Genomic DNA, 19,102 nt, shown 5'->3' with positions numbered 1-19,102 from the left:
CATCAGATTGAGATATTCTTGCACAAACCAATTAACAATGCAATACAACTATACCTGCAAATCTTGGCAAGCATTATTTTCAAAATGCAGACCAATCTCATGTGTCATTAGGAGTGCAGCAGCTGCAGTACAAACAAGACAAATCTATCTATTGTTTATTATCTCCTCAGGCTTTTTACCCAGAGGGCAGAATAAGAGAGGGAGGGGCAGAGGTCAGCATAATTACCATTCACTCCTTCCTTAGAGTCAGACAGTGCTAAGACATGCATTGGCAAATTCCATGGCAGCATCGTATATCACATTACCATAAGGCCCCGAAGAGCTAACCTTTGTTCAATTCCATTTGATTCTAAGCAAGGAAAACAGTCTCACTGACAGCCTGATACAGCCTCAGTGTTTTAAGAGTTCAGTTGTTTGTCTTTCAGTCTTGTGACTGCTCTTGCTAAAGACGTGCTATTCCAAAAATAAAGCGTCAGGGGACGTGGGGGATCATTGAATCATCCTGGGTAGAATATCACATCATCTGGAGAGCTTCAAGGTTTAGTCTCAAACTTTGCCTAAGAAAAAAAAAAAATCCGGTGTTTGACTCCAAGTCCCTCAATATACTGTACATAGTGTTATTCTATATTTGTGTACAACTATGCCTGCTCACTTTCTGATTCCTATATTTTTTCTGTGACATTAAAGTATTACGCCCCTGGTATTTTAGAATCACCTGGAAGCATGCTTCATTTTGGCTTCTGTTGACAAAGCTCTATCGTTTGCAGCATCCATAGACACCAATATGCATGTTGACTGAAAATGAGCGTGGCCGTGCTGATGCTGATGCTTCGGTCATGCTTTAAGCCAATGGCTTTAGCTCTCTGTGGCAGGCTTTAGGTGGTGCAGAAGGACACCGGTTGCCATGAAGGATGAAAAAAATATAAAGATGAGAAGGGGGCAAGTAGTAAACAGGCCCGTGGATAAAAACACATAGAAGAGAATAATGCAGACAAAGAAATTAAGACACAAATGTGGGAAAAGAGAGCAAAAGAGAGAAATAGAGAAAGACAGTATGAGAGAAAGCGAGAGAAGGAAAAAAGAAAGAAAGAAAGAGAAAGAAAGAAAAAGATCTGTGAATTTCCCCTTCCTCCCTTGAGACTTCCCTTGATGCCAAGCATTCATCATCCAGCTTCTAATATCAGTTATTCTGTGGCTCCTCTGCTTACAGCAGAATTAATTTCTGCTTTAATTACTCTCATCGGCGGAATGCTGATGAAGGAGAGGGACGAGGCATTCTGGGACTCGGGCCTCATTCCACCGCTTTAATTTGAATGAATTCCACCCGGAGACGCCGGCAAACAACTGGCAGCCGAGCCCAGGGAGCCACTCTGGGACTGCGCAGAGGAGCTGCAGCCATGGCCCCCACCAACCTAGCTACCTTGTGCGTGTGTGCCTGTATGTGCTTTCTTGCTTGTGTGTATTATGTGGAGGATGTTCATTGTGTATAAGATTGAGCGGTGAAGTGAAAAGGTAGGAAGAAGGAACACACAGGAGGAGGAAGAGAAAGTGATGAGTGTGTGTACAGTAAGTGAGTGTGTTTATAGTGATTGTGCATGTGACTTAGTGAGGAGTTTGTGCATATTTGCATTAAAATAAATGTACTCCGTGACTTGGGAAACAACATTCATAGAAACAAGAGATTTCGTACATAGAGACAAAGTGTGAAAAGATCCACACGGACACGAAATATATGAAATATAAACAACACCACTGACTGCAGCCCACTGTGTAACACAAATGCTAGTGTGAGAGCAAAAATCATTAATAGTTAATTTGATTAACTCAGATATAGCACATCATTCTCCTCAACAAACCCCTAGTCCATATATCATACAAGAGCTAGAACTATAAAAAATGAAAAAAAAAGAATAAGGAGTAGGAGTATGAATAGGAAATTGCTGTATGTTTGAGATGCATACAGTCCATGTTTGCATAATGGAAACAACTGCAGTAACAGTACACAGCAAACCCAGCAGAGAAGCAGATAGTGGGGCCTTAATTGACTTTTCTCCAAGCCAGCTTCCTAGGTACAGAATGTAGCATATTGGATAAGGATTTTGATTGATTATGTGGGTCTGCCATACCAATTCGTTTGATTAAATGTAACCATGGGTTTCTTTTCCAAGCCCTAATGAAGCAGCAATTTGAAACGGAGTCTGGATGAGGCTGAGCCAGGCTGCCTTCAGCCCTACACTATCTATCAGTGTGCATTTGCAGCTTAAAAAAAACAAGAGGAATCACACAAAATCCTGTCACTGTCCCTCTGCTGTGACACAAATAATTATACAGTAGATTTTGTGGAAGCCTGTTTTTGTCTGACTAATACAATTAAGCAAACGACACGACGGATTTACAAAATTGTGGTCTATTTAAAGAAAATCTGATGTAACCTCTCTATTACTACACATAATATCAGCATTAAAATTCTATGAACAAATATGTGGCACAAATATCCGAAGAGAAAAACAAACATTTCCATTCGCAGCATGAGAACAAAGGCTTAACTCTAATTAATATGTACAACTAGGGTCGTGAATTCATTGAGTAATGCTTGAACTTCACTCAACAATTTATCTCCTCCAATTTTATGATCAAAGCTATCCCTCCTCCAGTTCTGCAGAGGGCAGGGAGATAGGTAGATATGACCTCCACTGACCCTGAAACCTCTGGACAGGTGGGCGGTGGTCTACGTGCACTGTCCATTTTGGCAGCAGCTCTCTTCCCTCCCCGGCAGGGAGCTCAGGCCATGATGAGCAGCTGGGTCGCAAACACTAAGCACATTAATATCTTCTTAATGATAATAATCATTATGGCATAAGCACCTTCCCCAAAGTGGGAAGGCGCATGGAATGTGCCAGAGTAGCACCGTCGTTAAGGTAAAAAAAAAAAAATATATACAAAAAGGAAAAAGAGGAGAGATGAAATGACTCTTTTAATGGGCAGCAACTTCAGCTACTCGAATAATGCAGACACTAATGTAATAATATGATAATTAGACACACGAAAGACATTAAGGATACCAAAACCTCAATGAAAACAGTGTAAATGAATAAATAAAATCTGTACATGAAATTGGGGTCATAGGCTTTATTATATGACACATATGCTAATGAAAACGTGATTATGTGACAAATGTTAATTAGTGCAAACTACCCTAAAGATTTCCCGACGCTTTAAGGCCTGTCAGAAGTTAGTGGAATACTTTACCACGTGTCTTCCTCCGTCTTTCTGTCCATGAAGTGCTACTTGTGCATAGCATTTCCCATATACTTGGCTCATTTAATATAACTGTCAGTATTCACCTATCATAGGCCATTATCTCTCTCATCCGCGTTCATTATTGAAGCTAATGATCTGTTGTCCTCTCTGCTCCCCATTGAAGGAGGACTACATTAAAAGTCTCTTACTAACTTAATTAGTAATTATAAATGTTAAAGATTAATCAGAGAGTGAGTGGCTTACGGTTTACGTCTCTAGGCAGTGGTGGGACAAATGGAGAGACAAAGAGGCCAAGTCGCTTCACTGTTCACATTTCACTGTCATGCTTAGAATTAAAGCAAGTACGTATGTCATATGTGTTTTACATATAGTATGAGTTTGTGAGCTTGAAGTTACTCTTACCCTACAATTGCAATGTTTTGTTTTTGTCGATAATTTGCGAGCACCACTGCAGCGCATATAATGCTGTTACAGAGGAGAACATTTAATATAGTAACCTATGATGCATAGAGTACTCACATTATCTCTTTCTAACAAGATGGAAATAGATCCTGTTAATTAAATCCTGGGTGTACACTAATTCCTTACTAAATCTGCACCTCTTTGACAATTCCACATCAGCAGCACTGTGTACGCCAGTAAACATACAAGCACGGATATCAACATTAAACCTTAATAACTAGCAAAGCTTTTATCCAGGGAGTTCCTGTGTGATTTCCACTAACGTAGGGGGAATCGCCCAGGACCATATCCTTCTCCCTATTTTCCGGAGCATGTTGATGCTCAAGCCAAGGGGGTCTGTAACTCTTGGCACAGGGGGAAAACAAGCAGGAACTTTATCTGTGCTGAGGATGGTAGAGATGCAAACCACATGTTTGTCTGAACTTCAACCACATGTGAGAGAATCTGCTTGAATCTGGCCAGCAATTAAATGTTAAAAATTCCACTTGAAGGAGATACGCAAGTCTCTTGTGTGAAAAACTAATAGGGATAAAATTGTAACTAACACAAGCAAAGATTACACAGCGAACAATGGCGCGTATCCATTTTGCAGCTCTGTCCTCTCGCTCTTTCAGAGGAGAAATGGCAGATTGTCGAGGAGGAAGACCTATCACACAAGACACACAGTGTGGTGATGGTGGGGGGCTGGATGGTGGCCCGCAGCACCTGAAACCTATTAGAGAGCTTTGGAACATTCCACAGGGTTCTTCCACTTTGGCCTGAGGGCATCGTAAAAGTCCTCACAGAGCGGGCTGGTGCAGCTCAGACACTGACGCACAGCCAAAAAGGTGAAGTACTAAAACTAGATTCTGATATTGAAGAGCCTGAGATCTGACTGCAAATGAGAGTTCTGTTGGTTTTGTCATTAGGAAGAAAATAAGTTGCTTCCACTACAGCTCTAAGTTGCCCGTAGTCCCAGCTGAAATATAAAAATGTGGCTTAAAACCAACTATGACACGTTCTGTATTTATTCACAAAGAGTTTGTCTTGATAAAGAAAGACTAGGTCTGAAAACATTTATTGTTGGCAAGCGGAGCAAAACTTTTATCAACTTTTTATCAAATGGTTTGCCATCTGGACTTATAACAGTAGGGGCCCAATAGTGCACTGACACTAAAAACAAACATGCATAAACACACACAAATTGCTGCCAAATTTCTTGGAGATAGCCTTATCTTCTCCGCTACGTGTGTGTATATATGTGTTTTAGTGGTACCAAGGCCCATTTCTTTGGCTCAATCTGTGTCCATGCCTCAGTGTTATGCTCACTGGGTTTAGCTCTATGGGTGTCTGTGGCCTCTCCTCTAGCCGCCCGTGTCCATTTGCTCTGCGGGTATGGCAGGCCTGAGCTGACAGATGGCCGCCCCTCTCCATTCCGCTCCAGAGTAACACAGTAACTGGTTTTTCCTCCGCCGCTGACCTTGCCACAGCCAGCCAGCAATCCAGGCTGGCACTCGGCCTGTCGAACAGGAGGGTAATGAAGTCCAGCGCTGCTCACATGATTATTAAGGCTTTGACGCTGGGGGGCCTTTCAGAACCCTATCCCCCTCCCCTCCCTTCCCCTGTCTGCCATTCACGCAGCCAAAGTTCGATGAGGATAGTCATTCGTTACATGGTACTTTGGAAAACCACCACTGTGATCCATGAAGAGAGCTAAGACTTTTTGCTGTACTCTTTTGGAGTATGTTTGTATTCGCAAATAAACCTCTCTACACCTATAAAGTGCACTTGACAACAATTTTGAGAACAACACTGAAACTCTTACCTATTCAGTAGCATGTGATAGCTAGTCGTGTCCCAGCGTGCATGTCATTCCAAAAACACACCATGTAAGAGCCACAACACAAAGTTAGATCAGATCTGTCACTCTACTATTGGTGCTGACAACCTCTAAAAGCAATGCAGCTCAGCAGTAGAGCACCACTTTACTCTTACTGTAACTTAATTCTCCCTTACCACAAACATCTCTAGGCATGAGTGGAACCTTGGTCCCGTCAGGGCCAGACTGGGATTTGAGAGGTGTAGGTTGCAGCTCTGACCTTTACTAAGGCAGGACTGTCTGTTTGCACTTCTCCCATAAGCCCCCCTTCGAGTCAGAGTGCTAAGCAACCCCATCAGACTAGGGATGCGCATGCACCTACGGCCTTGGTGACATCTTAGAGACCATGGGGAGGAGGAGTAATGCAGAGGTTAATTCTGATCATCCAGTATTTATGGGCTTCACTTCAGAACAAGGGTTGGCATTAACACTCTAAAGGAGACATCCCTCCTGTATATCAATAAAACATGGCCAGAAGCACGGGAAGAGCCTACCTTTATTCAAGTTGCCAAAGTGCCCAACTTGACTTGCCTATGGCTAAAAGTAAACCAGCGATTCCCTTCATTAGGAGCTGAAATGATTTATTTATGTCTGTATTACTGTATGTAGTTTGCAAGTAACAGTTGCCTAAAAGCCCACAAACAAACAGAGTTTAAACAGTAAATTAAATGAGTTTTACTATGGCGAAATCAACCCACCAATTACAATGCAGTAAGGGGCAGCAAGTGTTCATCCAGAGTTTGTACAAACAGGCTGTATGAACTGAGAGCATCAGATATTTTCTCACATGTTGGCCTAGTCTGTGAGGTGTGGGGAAATGTCAGGAAAATCAATAGATAAGGACCACATCAGACCAAGCTTGTCTGGCCTAGCAACAGAGCATCCCCATGGTGATGTCAATTACCTCTGCTTTACAGCAAAAACACCAGGACGAGCAAAACAGTCTCTGCAATGCTGTAAAACTTTTAATGCAGTCTCCTGGTTACATCAAGGAATTTGTAAGAAATTTCTTTCTTTCTTTTTTTTTTGTTTTCCATCCAGACAGGTAGGTAACACTGTGAATGTGAGAATCTTATTGATAGCTCTTTTTTGCAGCTCACTCTCTTTTTTTATTCTCCTCATGGATGCCACATTAGTCGGGGAGAGGTATAATGTAACGAGCAGTAAGGTGCGCATAATTGCATATTAGCAGCAACACACTTGGCTGCACGGGAGGTGACTACGCTAACGAACAGAGAGGTGTTATTAATCACCAATTAATAAAAGCAGGCAGATATCAGGCTCCATATATGGCACGCATGGTTTCCTTTGTTTCCACTGGCTGGTCCAAGCTTGTTCTCTTATTTATTTCATAAGATTGATTCTGTTCATGTGCTGTGTTGTCTATTGAGTTCTGACTCTGATCCAGCCCCCTAGGAGTCAAATGAGGAGTGTTTGGCCATGTTTATTAGCAGATTACATGTGTGTGTGCTCTATGAATAACTCCCAGAAACTGAGGGAAACACCATCAAACATACCTAATCAAAAAGGATCATAGGAAAAGAAACAAAGACTGAAAATACCATATTTGGTTATTGCACCAGTAGAAAAAAAAAACAAAAAAACCCAAACACTTAATGGAGTAGTAAATGTGTTGCCACAAGGGCAGAGACAGTGATGGAGACCATGTAATCAGCATACACTGGCCAAGTTGCTCTTGGGGCCCAAGACAAGAGGATATGTGTCAAGGATAATTTGTGGCCCTTAGCAAGAAACACAACAAGGCTTTCAGCTTCAAATACTGTTAGTGTGCCTCCTGTCTGTTTCTCCACTCACAGCCAACACAGTATGTTTTTGCCAGGTTGGAGAGCAGTGAATATGAAAATGTGAGAGCTAGATAGTGAGACAGAGGAAAATGGAGAGATGGTGGACAGTGAGAGGGTGGGAGACAGAGAGAACAGAGAGGAGGAGGAGAAACTAGAGGAGAGCTAAAGGCCTCTAACTCGCTCCCCTCTCCAGCTCTGTAACGGCCCACAGTGCCTGCTTCACACAGAGCGGCCAGCTGTACAGCAAATGTGCCTTTCCCTCTCCGCCCCCAAACCTTTCCACCCCTCCAGTGCCCCCCTCTGCCTGGGCCGACCAGGCCACCGGCTCCTCTCTGTGAGAGAAGGCTCCTCCCTGACTTGGCTCCAAGCTCAGTGCTGTCACCAACCCAAAAAATCCGTAGAGGTGACCTCAAAAACACTTTTCCGGGATGAGGTTTAGTTTGTTTGTTTACAGCTGTCCTTCGGAGCACTGTCACTTCAGCAGTGGCTGCTTGCAATGGACAGGACAGCGAGATGAGAAAGCGGCCATAGCAGAAAAGCAAAAATCCTTTTCACCTTTTAAAACCCTTTAAGACAGAGCCTGCGCTTCAAAACCTGTCAGGGCTCTGAAAATCCACACAGGGACATTTGAAACAGTGCGATAAATGGGCCAAACGTGCCCCCCATGATGCTCCAAATGTCATAGTTTACAGTGGGGTCAAAGTGAAGCAATGGGGTGGCATGATGGCATGCTGATAAAACCAAACAGGCTTTTGTGTCAATGAAAGACCTTCAAAGGTCCTGTTAAAAAACAAGTTACTTTGTGAAAGCACTGTGATATTAAATCTTTTTCCAATGCAATTACTGCGGATCAAAGTGGTAAATTGACCCGATGGATGGATTTGTGTCCTAATCTCAAAGAAGAATAGAAATAAAAGGTTTGATAGTGACTGCAGCAGCTGAAAGCTGTATAAATCAGTGTGTCTCTGGAGAAAAATCGGACACCCTCAATTCTGTAAGTGTGCCATGCCAAAAAAACTCTAAACTAAAGAGTGGCCAGCTGTCTTCTGGCCTGCTATTAAATTGCTCCTTGGATGGTGGCGATATCATTTTTTTCTCCATAGGAGTATCACACCAGGTCCCCAAACAGAGCGACCAGCTGTACAGCAAATGTGTACTGATCCATCTGGGCCCTAGCAGGCTGCGGCCTCCATCTTAAGACACGTGGGGCCTTTCACAGGCTTGGCTGGGGCTGGTCTCTAACACACCCTTCTGACACCCATGGCCACCTCCTTCCTTTCATTTGCTTCAATTATCATAGTAAATTTTGAGTAGCTGGGGCACCAAAGCTGTGTTTTACGTCTGAACCAGGACCACAATTGTCTCGGTGTGATTTTCATGCATCAAAATGCGCTGGCAATCATACAGAAGACGCAGCCACAGGCACTTTGGTCCAATGGGTGGAGGCTGACTGCACTTGGTTTACGTTTACGACTATTGTATTTCAAAGACAGCTCGTATGGACTCGTCTGGGTGAAACAGGCTCAGGTTTTGTTGTTCCATACACTTAGCACTATGGTTATGTCATGGCACATCACTATATATAGAGTTATCAGTGTGAACTGACACCATGGAGCGGGGCATGGACGAAAACAACACCCCTATGAATCCAGCGTCTGCTCCATTACCTACGCTAATAACGCTGACAGCTGAGCGGAGATGACCCCAGCCCCCTGTTTCCCCTCTCCTGTGCAGATGGCCATTAAAAGGAGAAAGTGTCCCTTTTTTTTTTCAGGAGAAAAGGTATTTAGAGCTTTTCCAAATGAGCATTTTTTCAGTTTTTTTCTTTTTTTTTTTTTTTTTGGCCAAGATTAGCTTTACAGTGATTACAGCCTGAGAAGAATTCACCAACATTCTGCACATAACACGATTTAGTCTTAAGACGCTATATGAAATGAGATCAACATTAGCGTTGTAACAGAACTAATCTGATGCACATTTTCCTTATAGCTCCTCAGTTAAAATATTCTGTGTATTTTTATTCCGTGCAGTCTATCTTTTTTATACAAAACGCAATCATGTCTTGACAACTTCATCTTTCTATCAAATTTTCATTACGATGAGTTCTGTTTTCTCCATATTTTACAGATCGCAAAACAAATGCATCTAACAGAAACCCTTTGAGGAGTCTGATGAAACCCGTGATCATGTTGAATACAAAGCAATGGCATATCAGAGAAATAAGACATCAGACAATAACCCAATCACCTATCCTCCTGTTATCTTAAGCTGTCTGAATTCCACTATTATGGGGGAACTGTGTGCTTGTGCGGCTGAAAGACATAAAATAACCAGTAGGGGGGTTTGTTTTCTACCCTCCCAGTGTGCTCCGTGCCTGCCTTTGCGAGAGAAAGGACTAATGCTGGCATGGTACTGTATTAGGCACCCCCAGTAGAATAGTGGGTGAGCAGATCTCAAAGATGAATACAAAATACACACCTACACACTCTCAGCTCGTCTCTCTCCTTTGCAAATACACCGCAGCATCAAAATCACAAATCACATGCTTCTGATTGTTTATGCACAAACAGTGGGTCCCTGATAGAATTGCCTACCAGTCCTGATAGAATTGCCCACCGTGTTTAAATTCACCTGCGCCTAGAAGCGTGTCCCAAACAGAGAGGCGGTTTGGTTCCAGATCAATGAGTCTCTCTCCCAGTGAAGACAACAGATAATGCAGTGTAATGAAAGAGCCGCCAAACGAGCTGAATAAATGAATGAATAAAGGAATGTGAGACCGGAATTCAGACGCCTACTTACTGCAGGCAAGAAAACCTGTTTTCCAATTGTCTGTTCTCTACAAATTATTCTGCCTGCATACAAATGGCAACCAAAAGTAAAGACATTTGGAGAATGTGGATGTTAATCTTATGCCAGCACTCTTTGTTTAGAAATCTCGTGAAAGCAAAGGAGAAATGTTGAGTAATTTTGCGATGCACAGTGTGATTAAATTAAGTATTCACTTCTTGAGCTCATTTGTCGTCACTCAATGGAAGGAGCATGGAATTATGTTACCAAATGTATTCAGATCTCAGTTATCCAAAGAGGCACATTGAACAAACAGAAAAGTGCAGCAGGAATGTGTTTGTGTTTTTTTAATGAATTAAAAAAAATTTGAATAAAACTGCTTTTGGTATTTAATAAAGTCAATAGTCTGTAGGGTATGTTCCCACTACTTCAAACTACCTTCATAACTGAGTGGTTTGAAGTGGAGAGATTTGGCTCCATGTGCATGCACACTTATCGGACTATATTGTACCATCCACATGCATGAGGAATTGAAAATGAATGGGTTACAAAAATGCACAACACAGGGGATGCAGTTGATGGTCAAAATATAAAAATAATTCCACCTATTTGGTGATGTGATCCAGACACTTGTAAGCCTAAATGACACAGGGTCAAATATTTGATTACATATAATTCATCAATCCTTAATGTATGATTCACCTTTAAACCAAAGCATGAAAACACAGTTTCTGATATGTATTGTATGCACAAATTGGTAGTGGAATTACCTTAATGTTATGTATATTGTATATTGGGGATTAGACAAAAATCATTCCCTCTAACATTTAAAACACACGCAAAAGCCACACTGATTAAGTTTATGTTACAATATACTGTACGAACACTCTTAGAAATGTAGAAAAACATATTTGCATAAAGCACAATTTTTTTATGAATTTGTCGCAGGAGTGCATCAGAGACAATAATTAATGAAACAAAACGTCTCCTACCCAGCATGTGGTTGGCTACGTGAACTTGGATGTCCCATTCACTGTAGAAGACCATCTGACACTTGATGCACTGATATGTCTTCTTCTGTATATAAAAAATAAGAGGTAAGGGATTATTAAAGTCAACACTGAATAAAAGGTAATATTACAAACTAGCAATCGTTTTAGTTCTTTATTTTACACAGCAGTACATAATAATTTGTGAAACTCGTTCTTTCAAGGGCTATTAAATCTCATTTCGTACAACACAAATTAACAATACCTCTTCAGTTTGTGAAGGACTGGCTCTGGGCATAGGGGACACCTGGGGCGTCTTGAGCTGCCCGCTGTTGCTGTCCCCAGCCTGTTCCCGATGAACCGCCTGGACATGGTTTTGCAACTCTGCTTCAGACTCAAACTTCACATTGCAGCTAGAGCATCGTGTCTTGGCCACAGATGATGAAGATGTGGAAGAGGATGAAGATGAAGAAGAAACAGTTTTGCCTTTTCCATCTCCAGGGCTGAGACTCTCTCCTTGGATCCATGTAGCTGTAGTTGTTGCTGGAGTGGAGGCTCCGCCTAGTTGCTGTTGCCTTCCTCCATTCACTGTTGGGCTTGAGCTCTTGGAGCCAACTGCTGTCACACAGGATGCACAGAGTCCATAAGGCAGTCCGTTGATATCCAGTTTTACCAGGTCTTGTTTTGACCTGAAATCTTTCAGGCAAGAGGCGCACTTGAAAAATTTTTGGGTATGGTGTTGCTGCTGGTTCTGAGAGATTGCATTGCTGCGGCCAATAGGTTGGTTGGTGGACATGGTGCCTGTTTTTTGCATGTGGAAGGTACCATGAATCTTGAGCTCCAACGTGGAAGTGACTGTCTGCATGCACACCACACAGCGGAAACCCGTCAGGGAGTTTCTCAGGTCAGGGTGCATCTGGCAGTGCTCCAGGAAGTCCTCCTCACTTTGCAAAGGCATCTTACAAATGCGGCAGCTGCCTGTGTCCAGACTCTTGCTATGGGTGACCTTGTGCTCAGTAAGTGTGAGCAAGGAAGGGAAGCGCTCCCCACAGATAGGACACATGTAGTGTTTGACAGGCCCAAGGTGGGTCTGCATATGTTCCCTAAGCCCAGCCTCAGAGAAGAAGGTGCGCGAACAGACATTGCACTTGTGGTTGCCCTTGATCATTTCAGCTTTCCTTTTTATCAAGGCACTCTCACCAGGGCGTATATTGTGATCTCTCAACTGGTGGTTAGTGAGGAGTGATTCCATAGTGTAGGAGGCCCCACATATGTCACACCCATACATGGGTTCGGCAGTGTCCACCTCTTCCTCACTTCCATCGTGGCTATTCTGAGACTCTACGACAGATCCTCCTGCTGCCCCTGGACCATGGCTGTTAGTGAGAAGACCTTGTAACTCAGCATCTTCTTTCGGCTGGCCATCCCCACCACTTACAGTAGAGCCATTTGCACCGCAATTCTGTGCCTTTCCCTCGAACACACAGTGTTTCTCCCTCAAATGTTTCTCCAAAAGGACAATGGCATGGAAAGCCTTACTGCAAAAGCGACAGTTATACTTCTTGCTGTGAGTGGTGATGTGGCACTGCAGTTCCACTTCTGTGCCAAAGGACTCTCCACAAAAAATGCAGCGATGGGCACGACCTTGGTTCTCCAGATGACTGTGTTTGACATGCAGCTGTAGGTCAGTCTCATGCCTAAAGTCCCAGTTGCAGGAAGTGCAGCGATATACTTTCTTCTCATTGCTGTGCTTTACAGCGAGGTGGAGCTGGGTGGACACCTTTGAGTCAAAAACTTCCTGGCACAGAGTGCAACGAAAGAACACAAAGGTATGCATATCAAGTAGATGCTTCTGCAGATCATCAACTGAAGTGAACTGCTTGTCACAGCTCTCACATATGTAATAAGTGGAGGTAATAGTAAAGTGAATTGTCACGTGCTTCAGCAGAGATTCCTGGTTGGGAAACTCTTTATTGCACTGTGGGCAGGTGAGCTGAGGCTGCAGACCATCCAGATGGGTTTTTAGATGAGTCTGGAAAAGGTCTAAGCTGGTATACTTGGCTCCACACTGGTTACATATAAACTCACTGCTAGTGCGTGAGGCTGAACTGCCTTGTTTCAGCATAGTTGCTTCCACAGATATTGGAGAAGAGGGGCTTAGAGTGCGCAGGGATTTCTTTCCATTGTTGATGTAGTTCAATGCCAGTGGAATGTTTTTGTGATTCTCCTTGATGTGCTTGTTGAGCTTCAGAACACTATTGAATATGGGAGAATTAGTGCAGTATGAGCAGGAGTACACTTCTACTATAGGCTCCTTGGGAGCTACTGCCAGGGGGGAGTCGAAGCGCAGGCTCCCACCATCACAGTGAGTCTGACGAACATGCTCCTCCAAGGTGGCCTCTGTCAAGAACCCCATGAAGCATTGAGGGCAGAAGAAGGCATTGCTCTCCTTGGCAACAGGACTGGGAAAGCCATGGGAGCAGCGGATGTGTTCCTGAAGGGCGTTGAGGTCACTCAACACCTCAGGGCAGAAGTTGCACTGAAGAAGGGCATCAGGCAAGCTAGCTAATAGGGCGGCATGGTCTTCTGCATTGTGAACTTGCTTAAGATGTTCATTTAAATTTAGTAAAGAGGGCAGAACCTCCAAGCAGAACTGGCAAGTATGGGCCTGCTCGGGCTTGTCCAAATGCATGGTTCGCAGGTGAATTTGAAGCACAGCCAAACTGGAAAATACTTGCTTGTTGCAGTAGATGCAACTGTATGAGACTTTAGGTTGCTTGGAGGAACGTCCTCCCACATCTGACGTGTTCTGAGCAGCCCTCTTTCTCCTGCCTCTCGTCTTGGGCACAGGTGGCGCTGTCTCCACCATTGTGGAGCTGTCAACAGAGAGGTTGGAGTCAGGGGTGGTGCTGGAGACAGAGGTGTAGCCCACAGTCAGCAGCGAAGGGCTGTTACTATGGTTACTTGATTCTGGGAGCTGGTGGATGTCCATGTGAGCATAGAGATCCTCAACAGATAGAAAGTGCTCGGAGCAGATAGCACAGGTGTGGCCCTTCCTGTCCCGGCTGTGGGCCTGGTCAATGTGGGTCAGCAGTGTGCCCTCATCACTGAAGGGCTCGTGGCAGTAGATGCACTGCAGGGTGGCACCTAGACCTCCATCTTCTGATGGAGAGCACTCAGGGTGGCACTCTGCTATGTGCCTCTGGAGCTCTTCTGGGACATCAAAGCCCTCCTCGCATCGGCTGCATTTGCGAGTTTCTTTCAGCTTCCATTCATCAGCTCTAGAAAGGCTTGAGCTGCTGCCATCTTTGCCCCTTTCATGTACTTGCATGTGGCCGTGGAGAGAGCTGGAGGAAAGGAAGCCTCGGCGGCACACAGGGCACTTGTGGGGTTTGTTGGAGGCGTGGGTTTTCATGTGGATTTTGAGGTGATCACTACGGGAGAAGGCAGAGTCACACTCTCCGCAGTGGTACTTCTTATCACCGGTGTGGAGTTTGACGTGTCGATCTCGGCTGCGCTTGTGTTTAAAGAGACGGCTGCAAAAGGTGCAGCTGAAAGGGAGTTTATCACCGTGGCTCTGTTCGTGGCGCTTGAGAAAGCTTAAGCGACTGAAGGACTTATCACAGAACTGGCATGGATACGGCAGGCCAGGGCCTCCTTCCTCCTCACCGAAATCATAATCCTCACAGTGTCCTGGAGAAGTCTGATCCTTACTGGAGGGAGATGATGCTGGCCAGGAACACGATGGGTCATCCTCAAGATCAACAGCATCTGGTAGAAGATAGAAAAAAGAGAAAAAACAAAACAGGAGATCAAGTCCATGCCAGAGGAGAAAAGAAGAAAAGATTGCATGAGCAAAACAGAGGGAGTAAGAGGGCTGTTTTGCAAGACTGTATTAGCAATTCATTTGTCTCACCCTTGTCAAATAGAAAAGGTGGGCCACTGTGGTGTTATTTGTCATAGTAATTATGAGGTTGTGGTGTATGAATTTAGAATTCTTTGCAACTTGGTCCATTTTTCTTCAGCAGAAACAATACCTCTCCTTAGGTGTTATCTAAAAAGTTACATTTAAATATGCAATTTAAAGTATAATTAGAGAAGAGAATAAGTGGAAATACTTTTACTACAATTAACCTTGTATGTGGCCATGTAATGGCTTAGCCCACTGTGACTCAACACACAATCTCTCTGACATTTAAAGCCAACACAAGACAATAGGTGTACTTTAGGATGTAAGCCTGGCATGAGGTAAATTAGAACATTTCTATTATTCCCTAACAATTACGAGAATATTTTTTAAAAACAAGAGCCCTTCAGATGACCTTAAGACAAGAGAAAAAAAAAAGTAAATTAAAGCAGTTCTCGAGAGTGACGGAGAAGATTAAATGTGCAATTTGGGCCACAGCTTTGCAAAGCCTTTAGGAACACTGTACTGCAAAAACAGATGATTTTCATGAAACACTGACCTTTCTGAGCATCAATCAATAGCTATCAGATTATACACTATGCATTATTATCATATTTGTCTGTGTGGCCTGTGCTAAGCCGTGAGGCAACTGATACTGGATAGATGAGTGTGCCACGTGCTGATGCATGAGGAGAAAGGGGACAGGGAAACAGCTAAGGGAAGACAACTTAGTTGCTAACTACGTCAGTCAAGGACAAGCAGGTGCACAGAATGACCAGGGAACGGGTTAACTGACAATAAAGCCCCCATTTTATTCACTGTAACTTTAACGTGTCCCAATTCAAGCAGTTTCTTTGCTGACATTCCTTTTCGCTTGTTCACTGCACATTGATATGAATGGAAAACACCACTTTCCGCAAGTTCAAAAGGTTATAGACCACTTCTTCCCGCTGTCGAATTCTAAGTGCTGTGAACTTCCTTGCTTAAATAAAACAACGTAATCCCAACCCTTTAAGAAAAAAAAAAACTGTGTCAGAAGGCCAAAACTTGAAATGGGAAAAACAAGAGGAAACTGCAAAGATTTATGAGAGGGACGAAGGAAAAGCAGGAGCTCTTTCCAGGATCCAACCTCTGTACTCTCCTTCAGCTGACAAATCTAAGTCTCTCTCTCTCTCTCTCTCACTCCCCCTTACTGTTGTTTTCTCTGGGAGATCTGCCCTTTGACAGGATATCATGCCCTCTCCGAGCACTTACCCCCATCAGGGCCTATCTTCAGGAAACAGATGGGGTCGGAGGCCATTCCCTTGCCCCTCCAAACTGCTGAAAGCGGCACATTGAGAGCCCACCTCCACACCGTGGCCCTCCCGGAAACCTCCCACCCCTGGCAAGGCGCCCACTCTGCACACACATCTCACTCAAGAAGCAAACCTTCCCCGATTTGCTTGCTTTATCTCTCATACATGTCTCATGGTTTTGTATTCTCACTTGCTCTCTCTGGTTTGAGGGAGGATGGGTGACTCAGTGCTATGCCCTCCTCCACAGAGGGGGCGGATCTGCCCTCTCTCATACTGCCTCCCAGGGTATAGGAGAAGAAGACAGTTCAAGAAGAATGACCCAAGTCAATGCCTTACAGTCAAACATATTGGCTTCAAGACAATAGTATAAAACAAACAAATAAATGGGCCTGTATACAAGGCTAAATGAAATTCTACTTCTTAAATGAGGATGTCTATGCCTTGAGACATTACTAAGCTGTCAGGACAACCTCATTCCATTTTTGTTTGTTTACTGATTGATGTATATTATTTATTTAGAGCCTTTACTCCAATAAAACTCATACATAAAGTCATATCTGTGGGGGACATGTGGGAGTCGCAAACATTGCTTGAGTTCAACTAGCAGAATGGATGTTTAAGATGGGCAGAGAGCTATGTTAATATTATATTTGTGAAATATTACAAAAACTCCAGCATAATAAAATATTCACATAACATTAATATTAATATTTATATTTTTGTGTAACAACGAACTGTATTTGTCTCTGAGGTACACCTTTTGTACTACTCCTGTATCATCATGCTAATCTGACTTTAATATGTTGTATGTGTGCTTTAACAAAAACCCAGAGTTGCGACTTCTGTAAAACACATGATTGCTTAATCTTGTGTCCCAGCATTTAAAATTCCTGAAAAAAAGGAAAAAGTATCACATCTGTTTTAGGCCAAACTGTATATTTTGGGTACAACTGTCCCACATAGCGAGATTTACTGCAGTTTTATTCTCTCTCTCTCTCTTTCTCTCTCACACAAACACACTCTCTCTCTTTCTCTCTCAATAATATACACACAAGAGACTATTAGTGCACTGCACATATATATATATATATATATATATAAGCACACATACCTCCACACACATACACACATAGAATACACAGATACAAGCGCTATGGTCAAAACAAGTGTGTGAACAACTGTAGATGAAAGAGCAATATTTCTCAGGAGACCTCGAGAGGAAAGAGAGAGAGAGACTTGTTTTTTTCCTTCTTCACCCAGACAAGAAATGCCCAGGCCTCAGCAGCAGCCTGAGTAAATAAAAGAATGGGCCTTACTTCCCTGTCTCTCGGGCCGGGGGCCTGTGCACGCCAGCACTCTCTCTGCTGCTGCCAAAGGGGATGCTGGGGCCTGAAAAACTACACCCTGCAGCTGAAGGGCTGTCTTTGTTGGTCTGCCAAGGCCTTCCTGAGCATCCTCCAGCCAACAGCCTGTCACGTCCTGGGAGGAAGACCTCCATCTTAAGGCCTGTCCTTCTCTGGGAGTTCTGTCCCTACCCCCTCCTTTTTTCCTCTTTTAAATGTCCCCTATATGGAACAAAACAACCTCATTTACAGAGCCCCTATAGTTAATGTCTTTAAAAAATTCGTAGCTATTTGGTGGTAAGATATAATCGGTCCTAAGCTACAGTACATGAAAACTTACCCTGTCAACTTCAATGAATCAATACATGTAGGATTAACAAAGAATTTACAACACCCCAATACTGTAAAACTTTTTATTTATTTTTCACTGGACTGCAAACATTCCCATCAAAAATCCCCACTTCTGGACAGGCCTTAGTTTCCTCTAAGCCCCTCTGAAGTACTCTTTCTGCACCATTTCCTCGATGTTCATTTATAGCACCCTTTCCCAAAGTAAATACTCCTGCTCAAATAAAGTCCTTAATGCCAGGAACAGGTAAGTTTGCTGTTTCTGTACACATCAGCATTGCTTTCAACCCCCTGAAGAATGCTTGCATTTATGCAATTAATGTATTTGAGAACTAACAAGATATAAAATATATATTTTTAATAGAGATAGTCATAAATTTTCCTGATGACATTGTTCCCCTTTGGGCTATAATACATATGGTGGCAAACATTGTCTCTGTGTTTGTCCATGCTAAATGGTGAGAATAAATTCTAAGTTATTACAACTGGATTGTTTGTAGACAGATACCCCCTCATCATTTAGGGCACTGGCAACATCATTTTTCGGTCCTATAGTTCATATCCTTAAGTATATGTTAAGTATAAGTATATGCTGATTGGTAGAAGAATTTCATAGGTATGATGGGATTGGATGGGATTTTTTTACCTTGTAAAAAGTTTGTCAAAATACCTAAAAATACAGCACCCACACACCTCATCTTTGCTTTTTTTTAAACATAAAATATTTCATTTTATCTAATAATTGCAAAAGAATGCATTGTAGTTGAGTTCTTAGATGCTTCAAAGACCATCCTGAGAGAAATTGCTTTTTTATCCCATATTTTAAAAAGCACAATGACTTAGGTTTCAGTTTTTTTTCAAAAGTAAATGCTTGCTAAAAAGGCACTTGTCTTTATCCAGTGGTAAACCCTTCTAAAACCTTTTAGGGATCATGGTTTGAGAATAACTCACTGCTGGAGCCTGGACATTCATGTCTCAGGTCCTGGAAGCGGTTCAAGATGGCTTATCGCTGTCTGACAGCAACAGAGTACATGTCTTGTATTTAGG

At 43.0% G+C, this 19,102-nt stretch overlaps 1 protein-coding gene across 6 annotated transcripts in view; it reads right to left on the bottom strand.

Annotated features, from left to right (window-relative positions):
• The window catches only part of znf521 (zinc finger protein 521), an 88,995-nt gene that overhangs the window by 33,777 nt on the left and 36,116 nt on the right, over positions 1–19,102 (bottom strand). For 5 of the 6 annotated variants that reach the window (XM_067475549.1, XM_067475550.1, XM_067475551.1 and 2 more), the window contains 3 exons: positions 11,428–14,933; positions 11,166–11,250; positions 10,779–10,811 (listed from right to left, as the gene is read on the bottom strand). In XM_067475549.1, coding sequence (XP_067331650.1) covers positions 10,779–10,811; positions 11,166–11,250; positions 11,428–14,577 — 3,268 coding nt within the window. In that variant the 5' untranslated portion in view covers positions 14,578–14,933. The remainder of the gene's footprint in view (positions 1–10,778; positions 10,812–11,165; positions 11,251–11,427; positions 14,934–19,102) is intronic. The other variant, XM_067475548.1, reaches the window with a different exon arrangement.

Source organism: Channa argus, chromosome 14 (assembly GCF_033026475.1).
Source record: "Channa argus isolate prfri chromosome 14, Channa argus male v1.0, whole genome shotgun sequence".
Classification (NCBI taxonomy): domain Eukaryota; kingdom Metazoa; phylum Chordata; class Actinopteri; order Anabantiformes; family Channidae; genus Channa; species Channa argus.
The sequence above is the reverse complement of the archived record's forward strand: the minus strand, read 5'-3'. Positions and strand labels throughout refer to the sequence as shown.